The sequence below is a fragment of the Hydractinia symbiolongicarpus genome, chromosome 3 (genome assembly GCF_029227915.1).
Source record: "Hydractinia symbiolongicarpus strain clone_291-10 chromosome 3, HSymV2.1, whole genome shotgun sequence".
Lineage (NCBI taxonomy): Eukaryota > Metazoa > Cnidaria > Hydrozoa > Anthoathecata > Hydractiniidae > Hydractinia > Hydractinia symbiolongicarpus.
This window is the reverse complement of record NC_079877.1, coordinates 10,354,671-10,371,353: the sequence shown is the minus strand read 5'-3', so window position 1 is coordinate 10,371,353 and position 16,683 is coordinate 10,354,671. Positions and strand designations below refer to the sequence as shown.

At 33.2% G+C, this 16,683-nt stretch overlaps 1 protein-coding gene across 1 annotated transcript; it reads left to right on the top strand.

Moving 5' to 3' along the window:
* Positions 1-226: 226 nt before the first annotated feature.
* On the top strand, positions 227-16,545 carry LOC130635637 (glutamate receptor ionotropic, NMDA 2A-like). The gene is made up of 5 exons (XM_057445027.1): positions 227-894; positions 1,710-2,149; positions 3,729-4,653; positions 6,307-6,470; positions 15,864-16,545. The coding sequence occupies exons 1-5, from the start codon at positions 628-630 to the stop codon at positions 16,246-16,248; spliced, it is 2,181 nt and encodes a 726-aa protein (XP_057301010.1). The 5' UTR covers positions 227-627; the 3' UTR covers positions 16,249-16,545.
* Positions 16,546-16,683: the final 138 nt, after the last annotated feature.

Here is a 16,683-nt window from a genome sequence, read left to right as displayed (position 1 = left end):
TTTCTGCCTGCAGAAGCTTTACTGGCATTGATATTGCTTGATTTTTGCGCTAAATCTCCAAAGTTTTAAACATTTTTAAAAAAAATTAAAATAAAATTTAAAGACGAACCTATTAAAATATTTTTTGTTATTCAGTCTCTCAATCCACCCTCCTTATTGTGACACTTTTTAGAAATAAAATATTAAATGTACGAAAATAATTTTTTCTCTTGTTACACACTTTAGTGTAAAAAATGTTTGGAAAGAAGTGTTTGCAGATATAAACAATTTTGAGAAATATTTACGCTTATTGAATGGAAAATAATTTGTTTACAAGTTGAGGTTTAATTTTTTCTGTTCAGTGGAAGTAAACAAGTGAATGTCAAGTAACTTATTTCAAACCAGTTCAATGAACTGAAGTTTATTTAAGCAGTTATTCACTGAAGAATCTTCACAAGAAAAGATCGTGTGTTTTTTTTAGCACAGAGCTTCAAAGAAAACAGAACGACGTAAAACAAATGTTCAATTATCAACTTCAAAAAACAATGTGATTTCCCATACTGCGTGTGTTGCAACATTTCCAATATCACGGAAGAAGTGCAAAAATACATTTAATATCAAATATTCTCCGGTACTAACAATAAAATTATGACTTATTGTAATTTACTATGTTCGTTATTGCATATATACTTGTTGGCTGTTTTTCAATTCCATATTACGTTGGGAAGCAATTTCAAATCAGATATGAAAACAAGTAGCGAGACCAAAGACCAATCTTTGTACGAAGCTCTGGGGTATTTGAGAAAAAAAGATCTATTTAATGTGTCGAATATATCTCTGTTGGCAAACAGAAACATTGAAAAGACCTTTGCGGTCATGCTCGGATACTACACAAACTTTGAAGACGATCCAAAGGTAATCTTTATAATTTACATTTCAAGTACATAATAGATAATTTTATTGAACATGTATTTTATAACGAGGAAAAGTGACTTCAGTTTTTTATTGTATATTTATTGCTGATGCGCGTGCCCTAGGCATTAGAGTTTTGGGTTTGCTGATAAACGAAACGCTATGTATTATTTTATGACGAACAATTTAATTTTCGTGCTGTCTTCTGTAGTGAAAACAAAATACATGTTTCATTGTAAATAATTAATTTCTACCGGTTTTCGCGTAATTGTTAGTCAGAATAGAAAGTAATATAATAATTAACTTTTAATAAGAAAACCTAATGAAACAATCAGATACATTTTTTTGTAAACACATTTATCGAGTCATGTGATACTGAAGTGCATATTTGCTTTTTAAAATGATTTACATAAAAGTCTCACTGTGTCTATAGTAACAAAAGAGATTTTCTTTTTAATCATTTTGAACATGGGTGTATTCTATCATCTTTACCTTGCCTGCTTGGTATACCATACAGTATACGATCAAGGGTATTATATCTATCTGGACGTTATACCAACGTTGTGTTAGCGTCATAGCTACGTCAGCTGAAACGTTGGTACGACATTGGTGTCACGCTAGAATGGAAAGATGCTATGACAAATTCTACGTTGTCATTCAATACTTTTAATGCATGCAGGTTATCCTGAGTGCTACACCATTATCCACATTTTTTAAGTAACGATAGTAATGAATTATTAACGTTTTAGGAAATAAACAAGAAATTTATCGTTTATTTTCGCAGGGATAAATGACTGAATCAAACACTTTTTATTTAGACAACTCATGCAAGAAGAAGCGCATACCTTTGTTTGATCAGTTGGTTTTATGAATATTTTAAAGTTCCAGTTCTAATCATCACAGATAGTAATACAGAAGATCATGTCAATGAATTCATTCAAAAACAAAGCAGTCAAATAACTTTGTTTTCATATCAGTACACAGACAATACTATGTTTCGAGATGTCTTACACTGGAAGGTGGAAGGATATAAATTATTTGTCTTTCTCTGTTCTTTAAAATGTTACGCAGATATTATAACAATGGTGGCTAATGCTGATCTTCATGACAACAAATATATTTGGGTAACTGATAAAAGTGAAGTATTTTCATACATTAATCCTCCTGAAAATATGTTGCTTGTTGATGTAAATTCCTGGCACAGACCAAGTCCAACATTATTTGAATGCAGTTATCGTGAAATCAAGGACATGTTAAGGTAAAATTGATTAAATAAGATTGTTGACAGTAAAAGGTGTATTAAGATATTAAGTATTAAAAGTTGAACTTTGTACATCTAAACCATATAAACGTTTCAGCCGACACATTTGAATAAACCTGGCGAAAGTGGGACAACTTTCATGTTTTTTGCTTTTGTTTAATTTTATTTTGATTCTAAAGCTCTGTTTAGCTGTATTTTAGGTCGTTTTAGACAAAACTATTCTACCTGATTTCCCCAAATGTCAAAAAATAGCAAAAAAAGAACCTAATAACATGAAACAATCTAAGCTACCCTTTCACACCCCTAAAAAATAATCATTTTTTTTTAAATAAAACGCAATGATGTTGGTTATTAGATAATTATTAGGTAAGATATCCTTCGAAAAAAACTTTTCCACAAAAAAGCCCACTTAATTAACCCTCCGTTTGAATAAGCGGTCAGGTATAACCTTGGACGTTATAACAAACAACATGCCGTAAAGTTAGCTTTAAGAGTAGGTATGTTTAATGCTTTCTGACATACATGGATAGGACATCATCTTACTTGCCAAACACACGAATATAAAAAACCTGTCTGTTGTAGGTAAAAAAATTTTAAAATGTAGCTACTTAGCTATTTTTTTAATACGGGGTGAGGGGGGGCATGCAATGCAGAATGATGCATTGCACGCGCATGTTAAAATTGATGCAACACATCAGAAAATTCCCTGGGGACAAAATAAATTGTTGCTGTAACCCCGCAACAAAATAGATTCCTGTCTATTTTCTTGCAGGGACAATTCTTGTTGCAGAACAGGAACCTTTTATCGTGCTTCTAGATTCATCTTTTCGGTCGACAAAGCCGTTAGGTGATTCTATTTTTCCTCGTTTTGGTTGTAAAATATTTTGTCGGTTTTTGTGGTGGCTACACGCGCAACGTTTTCAGGCGCATTGAATGAAAGAAGTTTTGTTGCGTGCGCATAGAAAATATCCCTTGCGACGCCGTAGCTTTAGGTATTGGCCATAACTCTTAACTGCCCCTCAAATTTCTATGAAATCCTTTTTTATATTTTATAAAAATAGAATATCTCTCGTTAGCATTATACTTGAACTTTATATTCACAACACCACTTTTTTTTATTAAGGATAATCATTCTGTGAAGTTTAGACACATGATTAATCCGATTTCCCGATTTGTTCTAATTTTACCCAAAAATGGAGCAAAATAAGAATTTTGAAAATTTTCTGGCGTATTTCTATCCGAATTATGCAAAAACTGAACAGAATATGTTAAATAAGCTCTATTTAGCTGCCAGAAACTGCAACCAGAATGTTAAGATCTTCTCTAGAACTGAAGAAGCTGAATTTTAAGTCTATAGTGGTATTTTGGAAATATTTCAATCTTTTGATATGGTCAGCAAAAAAGAGATTAGATAAGCTAAAATTTATGCTGTTATTTTGTTTCCTTAACACTGTACTATGGGCGTGCCAAATTTGATTCAATTAAGACAAGTCTACTAAAAGTTATGGAAGGTCATAATATGTTTGAAAAACCCGGCATGAATAAGAAAGTTATACTGAATTAATTCTAACTTTAGTGTCGAATTGTATAGAATGACAGTACACAAATCAAGGCACTTGCAAGAATTCTCAAATGTCTATTATCTAGACCATAAAAAGAGTTGGTTATCCCTTTCCAGTGAGGGTTACCACACAACATCAATATATCTCGGTGAAATAAACTTTCCTCATCGAAAAAGAAAAACCGTCGTTAACATTGTGACAATAATTGAACCACCATTCACAACATTATTCAGGATAAAACCAAAGTCATTTGGAGATGCATGCCGCATAGGTAAGTTATGTTGGGTATATGAAATGTTAAATGCTACATTAAAGGTTAAAGTACAGTACTGTTGTATGGGATTTTGCATGGATTTATTGCATAAACTTGAAAAAGATTTGAATGTAGAATCTCATGTGTATTTGGTGGAAGATTCTGTTTATGGAGTAGAAATAAATGGAACTTACAATGGGTTAATAGGAGACGTGATTGACGGAAAAGCAGATGCCATTTTAGCGCCTATTACCATCTATCAATGGCGTTCCAAAATTGTCGATTTTTCTGAGCCCTATTTGACCAGTGGAATCAGTATTGGTACTGTTATACGACACACAGAAAAGACAATTTTTAACTTCGATATTTTTTCACCTCTCTCTTTAAATTTATGGATAAGCACATTTGCAATCTCGATGACGGTGAGCATACTCTTGTGGCATATGGAACATTTTTTAACAAAAGAGAATATTTATCCGTGGAAAGAGAGTATCTTGTATCAAATTGGATTGGTATTTCAGCGCGATATGGGAGGACAAAATCCAATAATAATCAGCACGAGAGTAATCGCATTATGTGTGGCAATATTTATGATGATTCTGATGTCATCATACACAGCAATGTTGACTGCCAAAATGGTGACATATTCTGACAATTTACCGATCACTGGATTTAAGGACAACAAGGTTATATATATATTCTATATTTTATATAAACCATTGAACGCAATTGACAAATTTAGTTACACCCTTCTGTTATAATATTATTGAATTTTTTAGTGGAATGCTAATTTTTCCACAGATTCTCTCATGTGTAAAAAACTACGCGTGGAAGTATCCAATAAAATTTTCTTTTTGTCTAATCATTAAAAAATAGCAAATAAAAAGGTTAAGACGAAATTGATACAACAATAATTGTCCGTGACATTGCCTGTGACTTAATTTAAAATAAAACAATTACATTTCCTGTGGTTTTAAAAACCCGTCATAGCTAATTTAAATTAGAATACAACAGCTAAAGTTCATAGCTAATGGGATGTTTTGTAGGCGCTTTTAAGGAAAATTGTGAAAAAATATAATCAATTTTAGCAGTTACTGACAGACACAGTTTTCACATTATCATAAAAGACTAGTTATTAAAACCTGTGGAAGTATCCACTTAAAACACTTTTTTTTAATTTATGGTGCTTATCACAAGATGATTTATCGCTAATTTAACTTCAAATACTGCAAAAAAACGTTTTAAGGGGCTACGAAACAATTCAATAAGTTTAATTCCCCCCCCCAAGAATGGCGAGTAATAAACAGACCACTAAAATGTTGACAATAAATTGTACACACTTTAAATCCACATAGACGTCTAGACAACCAGTTAATGAATAATTAATTTTTATGATGAATTATTTTTATATTTTATTTTATATAAAAAAGAAAAATTATCCTTCAGTATTCCTTTTGGCGTTAAATCAGATAATGTCTGTAAAATGTATTAAGTATCAGTATATCGGAATTTGTATTGACGAGGGAACAGAGACAACACGAGGAGCTGTATTTGTTAAAAAATGTTATTGCTTTAAGAAGGTAATTAATGCCTCTAAAAATATTTCAAAATCATTGTTATTGCTTCGACTGGCTTCGTGAGCAATAAAGGTATGTTTCTACGCAAAATTTTGAAGAATATAGCTGAGTAGCTAGTTTAAAATGTTTGAAGTTTATTTTATTAAAAAACCCGAGTTAAAAGCAAGGTAATTGCTTTTGTCGAATAAATCATTGATATCCAATGAATGTAGTTAACTTTTATGTCATATTCAGTTATATTTAGATACCCAATGTTATGTTTAAGATGACTTAAGATGTTTTCTTGTCCTCAGTGATCATAAACGTTTACACTGCCGTTAGCTGAATTTTTGTGTAAGTCAACAACCTTTTCGTAGCCCCTGTAAACGAAATAGAAAACAAAAATAATTTAGGTAATTTTAGTTTAGTTAATAATAGTTTAATTACCCGTGACATTGCCGAATATTATTTTATAACAAAGTATTGTAAAACTCGTTAAACCATATTAGAATACCTATTGTATTCTAATTTGCCGTGACAAAATTCTTAGCTAATGAAATTGATTCACTTTATCACGGGATTTGTTCCAGTTAATTAAATGCGTAAACAAAAGTTTTATAAAACAAAGAACATCATTTTCAAATGTTTCATAGGCGCTTTTAAAAAAGATTGTAGAAAATAAAATCTACTTTGGAGGTCATAGACGGACAGACACAGTTTCCATATAAAACATTATAAAAATCAATTGTATACATAATTATATTTTTATCATACATGTTTTAGGTTGTTAACCCTAGCAATGATTTTATCTTCGCAACTATTGCACAATCTGGTATATCAAAAATGTTCCGGGATGGAGATAACAAAGGCTGGAAAAAAATGCACAAGTTTATGCAGAACTATAATTTCATCAACACTACAAAAGCATTTATAGATCTAAAATCAGGGTAACTTGCCTATTATGTCCTTTTACTTTTATTTTTAAGCTTGGTTTCCATTTGGCGTAAAATTGCATTAATGTTTTCGCGCTCAGAGTTATGAAAATGAATATTTAGCGCGAGGTCGTTCTATTATAACAACATTAACGGTGATTTTATTGATTTAGTTGGTGTAATATGTTTTAAAAAAAGAGGAGGTAATTTTTATTGTGGACTTTCATAAAGTGTATTGAAAGAAGGCGAAATCAAAATAGAAGCGGTGAAGATTGTATGTCAGTAATTTTTGTGTAAAACGAGAACAACTAATTAAGCTAATTAATCACAAGTGTGGTAAGTAGTCATTGACGTTGTCATTAGGCATTACCAAATGAAGTCTAATTAGCGCATCAGCTTAGCACGAATTAAGGCCAGATAGGAAAGCAGCTTAAATGATGATAGGTAATGTCTTGTACACACAAGAAACGAGATAATTACTGTCAGGTGCGTAATACAAGGTGGGGTCTTAATAGCTGGGGAGTCAGATTCTTAAACGGGTGGGTCTGAATGTTTACTGAGAGAAGAGATACATGTGTGATACAATATGTGACACAAAGTAGGTACAAATGCAGTGCGCAACAATCAATAAACGTAGTGCTAGCTTGCGTCAATGATAGTAAGTAAATACCTGCAAAACCACAGAATTTATGGACGTTCAAAACAAAAAAGAGTTTTCAAAAAAGAATTTTGACCATCAGGAGCTTATTCATTGGACGAAATTAATAAGCAGGAGGAGAGGGGAGGGGTCTTATAAGGTGTGGGTGGGTGGTGAAAAAATCTGAAAATTAATAAGTGTCTCGCCTTGTATTAGGCACCCAAGGGTAATTTCATAAAGGAGATATCTACTTTCATAAAGGATATTTCTACTACAGTAATAAGCATCAAAAATATAAATACTGCAAATTCTATAACGCTTATATCATTGCAATAACTTAAAGTTAAAGCTTATTTACTTCTTCTATCAATTTTGTGTTCTGGGACCGAGGTTGCTTTCTTTTTTAAAAAAACTGTCGATTTATAATGATAATTTGAATTTAAAATGTAAAACACAAAACTGTTGTCGTAGAGCGGCTTTTTTAAGAAGAAAAACGTACGATGATATAACGTCAAAAAGAGAACTAATTGGAAATGTATCAGACAAAGCAACCTATAAATAGAATAGACCTACAATCATTGTCACAATATGTTGGGACATGACAACGAATTTCGAAGTTCGCCACCACAAGTAATTGCGTAGGCTCATTCTATATTAGATTCACACATGTTGAACTTGTCAAAGTTCACGTAATTTGGTAAATATGAAATTCATAAAATGTGCCAATTGCCAATTGTCGACGTGAATTATTTCAGTGTGCAGACGTGCTAAAGAATTTGACTAGCAACCTTTCAATGCTCTCTGCCAGGCCTACTTGTGTGCAAAAGTAGCAACCTTGCAGCCTCCCAGCTGCAGAGTATTGACTATTTGACTTTTTTGTCCATATTTGGACAATGGGTAAAAAACTGCCTTAGTCTCAAAATTTTTGTCCATGATTGCAGCTATAAATATTTAATTTGTTTTCTTTGGGATGAAGCGAAGTTTAGCAATCAAAGTAAAAAAAACTGATTGGACTTTTATCCAGAGAACGTTAGCTAGAAGCCTACTGAAAAGCGGAAGAAAGCAGGTGTGTTGTTTTGATTATCTGGTAGAAAAATGAATTTAGGTGAATAACTATTTTTATGAAGTTAATTATGTTTTGTCTTGAGTCTGAACTTATTTCTTTTTGTAAGAATATACTCAGGGTCAGTAAAGAATATCTTAAGAAAATGTTCAACCTCGATTGTTTGTTCTAAATATAAAAAGAATTTGCCAATAGCTATAGCAACTTATAGCAAGCTTTATTTTATTAAGGCATTTTATATATTCAGGACATAGACATGCTAACAATATAATTAAGAATACCGAGGATAGCGTTTGTCAAGAAAGTTAAGAACTTTTTTTGTAAGAGTATATATACTTTAAACAATGGGTCAGAAGTTCAGAATATTCTAAGAATATGTCTAACCTTGATTTTTTGTTCTAAATATAAAAAAAAAATTGCCAATAGCTATAGCAATATATGGCAAGCTTTATTTTATTGAGGCATTATATATTTTTAGGCTACGAGGATGGTATTTTTTTTATAAGAATATACTCTAAACGATGGGTCAGAATATCCTAAGAATATGTATAAGCATGATTGTTTGTTCTAATATAAACATTTGTATGATGCACAAATTTAATTAGAAGTTTTCTTTTTAATTGCGTATCTCCCAAACTCAACTTTTTCTGTTCAACGTAATGAGACGTTACATGCAGTAAAAATTGCCATTACCAGACCCAGATTTGGAAAAGTTACCCAAATTGGTCTTAGGTGGTCTCTGGTTACCCACGCGGTGAAATATCATTGACGTCACCACCTCGTTTCCAAGATATTTGGCCTCAAAGTTGTAAGTGCATTGTAATGGCTTCATTTATTTAGTATAGGATATTGACGTTAAAGTAGTGTTATTGACGTCGCGCCGTAACGTCAGAAAGTTCAATATATTAGACATGCATTTTTCGGTTACTTCAAATAAAATTTCGGTAAGATCAAAGGAAAATGAACATATCCACTTTGCCTGCTACAGACACACGGAACTGGCGTATTATTATATAGACTAGTCGATACGTCCCGTGGAAAATCCACTTAGGCAAAATGCCAATGAAAAAATAGGATGTTAAAATTAGATGTTTTGCTGACGTCAGCAGTGCATATACAAAAACAAATGTTCTTGAAATCTTACACCAAATGTCAAATGTCAAAATCTTACACAAAATAAAAAAAGAACAGCATGCAAGGTGCAAAATCCAGTTGATAAAAAGTTACAACAACGACACTCACAGCATCAACACTGACAACACCCACAAAACCGACAGTAGGAACACTGACAGTTACAACACCGACAGTCACAGCACAGATAATAACAATGTTAGAAATAACGCATCTCAAATATATGTGCATCTTATAAGTGATTATGTTGAAAACCTTCAAATTTTATTGTGAAATGTTAAAAAGGAGACCTGCAAAAGTTAGCAGAAATCAAGTTCTTTACACATTTTAAATATTGGCTTTCCCTTAAAAGCTTATAAAAAAGTATGAAAAAGCCATAGTTTGAAAAACATCAAATTTAAATCTAGAAAAATCAGTCACTTCAGTTGCATACCATCCTCTCCCGCAAAAATTTACACAAAATGTAAAAATCATCCAGTTAAGAACACAAAAATTTTGTTTTTTTAGTATAATGATCCATACTGCCCTTTACCAACAATTTTAAACCTAAATGTCAAGAAATCAATAAGCAAAGAATAAACTTAAAAGTTATTTAACATATCTTCCGGTTTTTACATGGATCGGATGAAAAATTGCCAAAAATTGCCCGAAAATCCGGTTTTTTCCAATTTTCGGATAAAATCCGACAAAATCAGGAAATCGGATTATTAATGTGTCGAAATTATTCAAAATGATTCTTCTTGATGAAACAAAGTTGTGTTGCAAGTTTCAAGTTCTAAGGATAATCCTAACAGAAGTTATTATATTTTCCCCATTATATTATTATTTCATAGAGATTTTTAGGGGTAGTTTCGAGTAATGGCCAATATCAAAGCTTCTGAAAGGTATGGGACCTAAAAATTTAGCATGCAGGTGTCAAATAGATAAATATTGAAACTCAGTAAGTATCATAGCCATATAACAAAGCAATAAGGAGTTATTAAAAAAAACCGTCAGAGGGGGCGGAATCCGCCCCCCCCCCGGACCGAATAGGGTTAAATTCTGAAAAAGAGATTATTCCACTTGTCATATTGCACGTGGTCCTTTTGTAAAGTTTACAGGAAAAAAGAAATGTAAAATACATCTCCAAAAATTCATGTCTTTAAAGATTTTGTAGGTAGCTAGCTAGCTTCTTACATCATAATTCGTGCTCATAAAAGAAAAGAAGTTTGGAAACTAAGATAGCTAGCTATAGATAATTAAAAAAAGGAATAACAGAGCTGGCCATGATGGGATGAGGAGAGCAGGCCTTGGAGGCCAACATTAGCTAGCTAACACAGTAGCTAAGACTCCCAGTTAAAAATACTTTAACTGGGAGCACTTAGCTAAAACTAAAGCTGGCTATTTATGCTTAGTAAAACACATATAAAGAGAAGCAATACTAATGTAAAAATAATCACATTACAGTGAGCAGTAAGTTCAACCATAGAGATATTTTAACAAATTAGCTGACCAACCAAAGTTTTCCGTTTGTTAGTCAGCTAACAGCTTTATGTAGCATTTTGAATTTTAGGACAAACACATTAGTTACGCGCCAGGGGATACATTAATTATGCATCAAAAACATAAACAAATATGGTGGCGTGGCTAGGTTTTTTTTTAAAAAAGCGGTAAAATATAAAACTTCGAGAATTTGAGGCTTTTCTTGGAAAATGCGAGTCTGCTGTTCTTACTATTATTGATTTTAAATCCCCTTCAAACTCTAGCCTTTATTTTCTACTTCTAACTTTACCTCTTTACTTCTAGCTCTAGCTACCACTTCTTACTTTACTTCTTGGACTATTCTTTCTCTGAATTACTTTTTGCACTTTTTTTAAGACGAAGGGACAGTCTTTTGTTGTTGTTTTATTCGGTGTCGAAGGACACTATTTTTGTAAAGACAGCCGTTAAATTTATTTCAGCAAATCAAGTTGCTCTATTTTGATCATGTGATGTAAACAAAGTAAACCCGCTAGCAAAATGGACATAATTCTTTCGGCGACTTCAAAGAGAATTTCGGCAACATCAAAGGAAAATGAAGATATCAACTTTGCCTGTCACAGACAGACGAACACACTTAGCGTATTATTGTATAGGCTAGTCGATAAAGATCCACTTAGGCAGAATAAAAATGCAAAAAAGCCAAACGTCATTTGAATTTTGATGATGTAAGCAACCCAGCCACAACAAAAAATTATAGTCCTGTTTTCTTTGTGCCTCTATTGACGTCATTAACCCGCCCATTCCAAAAAGGATCAAAGGAAAATGACAATATCAACTTTGCCTGTCACAGAGACACGGAACTGGCGTATTATTTATATAGACTAGCTGTTTTTCGTGGAAAAATCCACTGATTTCTCATTTAATTCATGTAGCAGATATATGTCCCTCAAAAAACAAACAATACAACAGTGTGAATCTTACAATCTGCATTATTATATAGATGACCAAAAAAATTGAACATGTCAAAAAACTGCAGTATAATGTGACATTTCAAATCTAAATCTACTAAAATTACTTGCCCTGACCCTCTGACAATGCAAAAACTATTAGGAAAGAAGTTCACCAAAGCATTTCAAACTACATTTCACCCATAGAATTTAAATCACTCATAATGTCACATACCAAAAAAAGGTGAAAGTTGACACAAAATGTGAAAAATAAATCTCTTCTCGCCTCTGCCAGAAATCTTTATTTAGGTGTAAAAATGGATTGCAAGGTTAAAATTTGAAATCTCACATAGTATTCTGTCACGAATGTTTACATAAAGTATATATAAAAAATAACAGCTAGTAAAGTGTGAAACAAATTGACAATTTTTTTTGGCTAATCAATCAAATAGAAATGCAAAAAAAAGTTTGAGTTATAATGTGATCGTTACAAACTGACTTAACGATTTTGCCTTAATGTCTGGTATACTATCATCCCTTTTCGCTGGTGTACTTCTGAAATGGCAAAGCAAGTATATAGTTTTAGCAGATTTAACTTTTACATAACCGTTGTTAGACACCTTCGATTTTGTTAGACCTTTTGCATTTTTATTTTTATTTTTTTTGTTGTTGTTGGCCCTTTTTTATATTTTTAAACGTTTTGTTTCAACGGGTATAAATATAATGCAGACTAGCCGGGAAACCCGGCGTCGAAACGCCGGGTTAAGCCACAAGTAAAGGTGTGATCCGGCATTGAACACTCTGTGGAGCGTTTAATAAGAGCCGTAAACTGTCCCACACGATCAGGTGGAGCGCTTTAGTACAGGTATACAGTATGTCGTTAATCTTTTGAAGCGCATACACCATTATAGTGTGCGACTGTAACATATTTTTCAAAAAATAACTTTCCCGCAACGATAACTGATATAAAAACAGAGTTTACAAAGTGTTGTTACTCCATCATAGCAAAAACAATCGTCAATTTTATTTCATTTTGCAGAATAACTTTTTGCGCAAGTTAAAAAATTAATCGTGACACTGGGCCGAGCGCTTAGTACAGTTAAACCGTGTTGTACAGCGTATAGTAATAATACCCTTTTGAAAAAACTTTCTCGCAGACACAGGGCTGAGCGGTTAGTCCAGGCGTGATTCCCAAGAAAGTTTAAAAATTAATTGTCACAGTGGTGGGCTGACCTTAGTATATACAGGTAAACGGTGTTGCACATGCCCATAGGCGTAACAGCCTTTTACAAAAAACAGTCTGTTTTTTACACTGGGCTAACCGCTTAGTACAGTTAAACACAGTTGAACAGGCGCATAAGGCGTATTACCCTTTTCCAAAAATGTTCATTGCAACTTCGGTTCAAATAAAAACACAGGGAACAGCCTGTCGTTACTCGTCCAGCCAAAACAATCGCTCAGCCATTTCATTTGCAGAAAAAGTTTGCAGAAAAATTATAAAATATGTAGCTATACCTAGCTAGCTAACTGCATTTAGCATAAAAATTATGTATTGCTTAAGAATATTGTTGTAGCCAAACTGCATTTTTATACTTCACTTTTTAAATAGCCACAGCCTCAACATAAAAATAAATGTTGGCTAGGATAAAAAGCTCTTATACCAAACAGAATAGCAATAAGTGAGGCTCTAGCTAGCTAGTAGCTATAGCTAGCTAATCTTCGTTCCTAGCCAAACATCCTAAAACTGGTGCGTTTAAGATCTGTACGTGGCTAAAAAACGTGACAATATATTTATCCTAACATTGAAAACAAACAGAAAACAAATATTACAAATATATAAGGCTTTTAGAAGATAAAAAAGTCAAACAGGCCTACAAACCTCACACACTGACCACAAACACGACCATTATCAAAATGGCCTCCGTTCCGCGAAGATCTCGGATTCTTTCTGGTCGCGAAAATCTTTTTTTTTTTTTAAAGAATCAGGCGTTGTGAATGGTGTTCCACGCGCGAGCGGTCAAAACAAAGTCGGTAAAAATATATCGCATTTGATATTCGTGCGCATTTTGAAAATTTCGTGTTTCCGTTACAGGACGCCGCTTTCGCGGACACACAGACAGAATACGGCTATTATTAAAGAGACTAGCCGGGAAACCCGGCGTCGAAACGCCGGGTTAAGCCACAAGTAAAGGTGTGATCTGACATTAAACACTCTGTGGAGCGCTTAATAAGAGCCGTAAACTGTCCCACACGATCAGGTGGAGCGCTTTAGTACAGGTATACAGTATGTCGTTAATCATTTGAAGCGCATACACCATTATAGTGTGCGACTGTAACATATTTTTCAAAAAATAACTTTCCCGCAACGATAACTGATATAAAAACAGAGTTTACAAAGTGTTGTTACTCCATTATAGCAAAAACAATCGTCAATTTTATTTCATTTTGCGGAATAACTTTTTGCGCAAGTTAAAAAATTAATCGTGACACTGAGCTGAACGCTTAGTACAGTTAAACCGTGTTGCACAGGCGTAAATCAAGTTAAGCGCATACACCATTATAGTGTGCGACTGTAAAATATTTTTTTTAAATTACTTTCCCGCAACAATAGCTGATATGAAAACAGAGTTTACAAACCGTTGTTACCCTGTCCTAGCAAAAACAATCGGTCAATATAATTTTATTTTGTGGAATAAGTCTTTTTAAAAGTTAAAAAATTAATCGTGACACTGGGCTGAGCGCTTAGTACAGTTAAACCGTGTTGCACAGCGTATAGGAATAATACACTTTTGAAAAAAACTTTCTCGCAGACACAGGGCTGAGCGGTTAGTCCAGGCGTGATTCCCAAGAAAGTTTAAAAATTAATTGTCACAGTGGTGGGCTGACCTTAGTATATACAGGTAAACGATGTTGCACATGCCCATAGGCGTAACAGCCTTTTACAAAAAACAGTCTGTTTTTAACACTGGGCTAACCGCTTAGTACAGTTAAACACAGTTGAACAGGCGCATAAGGCGTATTACCCTTTTCCAAAAATGTTCATTGCAACTTCGGTTTAAATAAAAACACAGGGAACAGCCTGTCGTTACTCGTCCAGCCAAAACAATCGCTCAGCCATTTCATTTGCAGAAAAAGTTTGCAGAAAAATTATAAAATATGTAGCTATACCTAGCTAGCTAACTGCATTTAGCATAAAAATTATGTATTGCTTAAGAATATTGTTGTAGCCAAACTGCATTTTTATACTTTCACTTTTTAAATAGCCACAGCCTCAACATAAAAATAAATGTTGGCTAGGATAAAAAGCTCTTATACCAAACAGAATAGCAATAAGTGAGGCTCTAGCTAGCTAGTAGCTATAGCTATCTAATCTTCGTTCCTAGCCAAACATCCTAAAACTGGTGCGTTTAAGATCTGTACGTGGCTAAAAAACGTGACAATATATTTATCCTAACATTGAAAACAAACAGAAAACAAATATTACAAATATATAAGGCTTTTAGAAGATAAAAAAGTCAAACAGGCCTACAAACCTCACACACTGACCACAAACACGACCATTATCAAAATGGCCTTCGTTCCGCGAAGATCTTGGATTCTTTCTGGTCGCGAAAATCTTGTTTTTTTTTTAAAGAATCAGGCGTTGTGAATGGTATTCTACGCGCGAGCGGTCAAAACAAAGTGGATAAAAATATATCGCATTTGATATTCGTGCGCATTTTGAAAATTTCGTGTTTCCGTTACAGGACGCCGCTTTCGCGGACACACAGACAGACGGAATACGGCTATTATTAAAGAGATTGTGAGCAACCTCAATCCCAGGGTCTTTTCTCTCTTTTATTATCATTATTTTTTATTGCCGCACATAGTTATTTTTTTGGACGTTTTATTTCAGCGGTTATAGATATAGAATAATGCAAATTGTGACTTTTCAAATTACTGTGTTTTATGTCTTTATTTGGCACCCCTCATATGGACTCGATTCAGCGGATTCTTTCACGGAACTTTAACTAGTAATCAAATTAATTCAATATAAAATTATGTATGCATGTCTTTCCAGTGTTATTCAAAACACCGTGTTCAGAATTTTATTTCCTTCTAAAAAGTTATATGTTGTAGATTTTTAAATTTTCTGTTGGTAATGCCAATAAACTTTTTCTTTTATCTAGAAAACTGAATGCTATAATACATGACACAACAGTTATAAAGTACTTCTCCAGCATTGATCAAGACTGCAGCATTCAGAGTGCTGGTGATCCAATCCCAGATGCTGGTTATGCTATAGCCTTGCCTAAAGGCTCGCCATGGAAAACAAAAATTGATAATGTGATTAGAGAATACAAAACTCGTGAAGTAATTAAAAAACTGGAAGAACGTTGGTTGCCAAACAGTTGTCTTAGTAAATCACAAGAACATACAATTGATCAGGCAGAAATAAACTCATTTGGTGGACTATTTGTAGTACTAATTGCTGCGTGTTTTCTTGCAATTGCGATTTTCGTTGTTGAACATGTACTGTGCAGATTAAAACATAAAATATGGTATACTTTTTGACAGTTTCTACGTTAGAACCAAAAAAGTATACAGGTACTATGAAGCATTGGTTTCGGTACGCTTTGAAGACTAATGTATAAATATGTATACAAACAGCATTGTCTTAATAACATTAAAAAAATATAATGCAGCTTCCAGCATCACAAGGGAGCACTTGAACACATTCATACAATTTTGTTGTTATTGTAAAAAGTCCTTACTTTACTATTAACTTCTCTAATAACATTTTATTGTCTGCTACATATCAGGAATACAAAAAACTGTTAATATCTTTTTAAATTTTTCGATGCTGATTTTTTTTTAAATAATTGCAATCTATGTTTGCCTGGTGATTTGAGATAATGTGCTGGAATAATAATTTGTAATATTTGAAAATACTGCTTATTCAGTAGACCCTATTAAACCCAAAAACTAAAGACCTAATTTTCCAGAAAA

Coding starts and splice junctions, on each gene's coding strand:
- LOC130635637 (XM_057445027.1), top strand. CDS start 628: ATGACTTATTGTAATTTACTATGTTCGTTATTGCATATATACTTGTTG. Junction 2,150..3,728: donor GAAATCAAGGACATGTTAAG/GTAAAATTGATT, acceptor TTCTAACTTTAG/TGTCGAATTGTATAGAATGA. Junction 6,471..15,863: donor TTTATAGATCTAAAATCAGG/GTAACTTGCCTA, acceptor TCTTTTATCTAG/AAAACTGAATGCTATAATAC.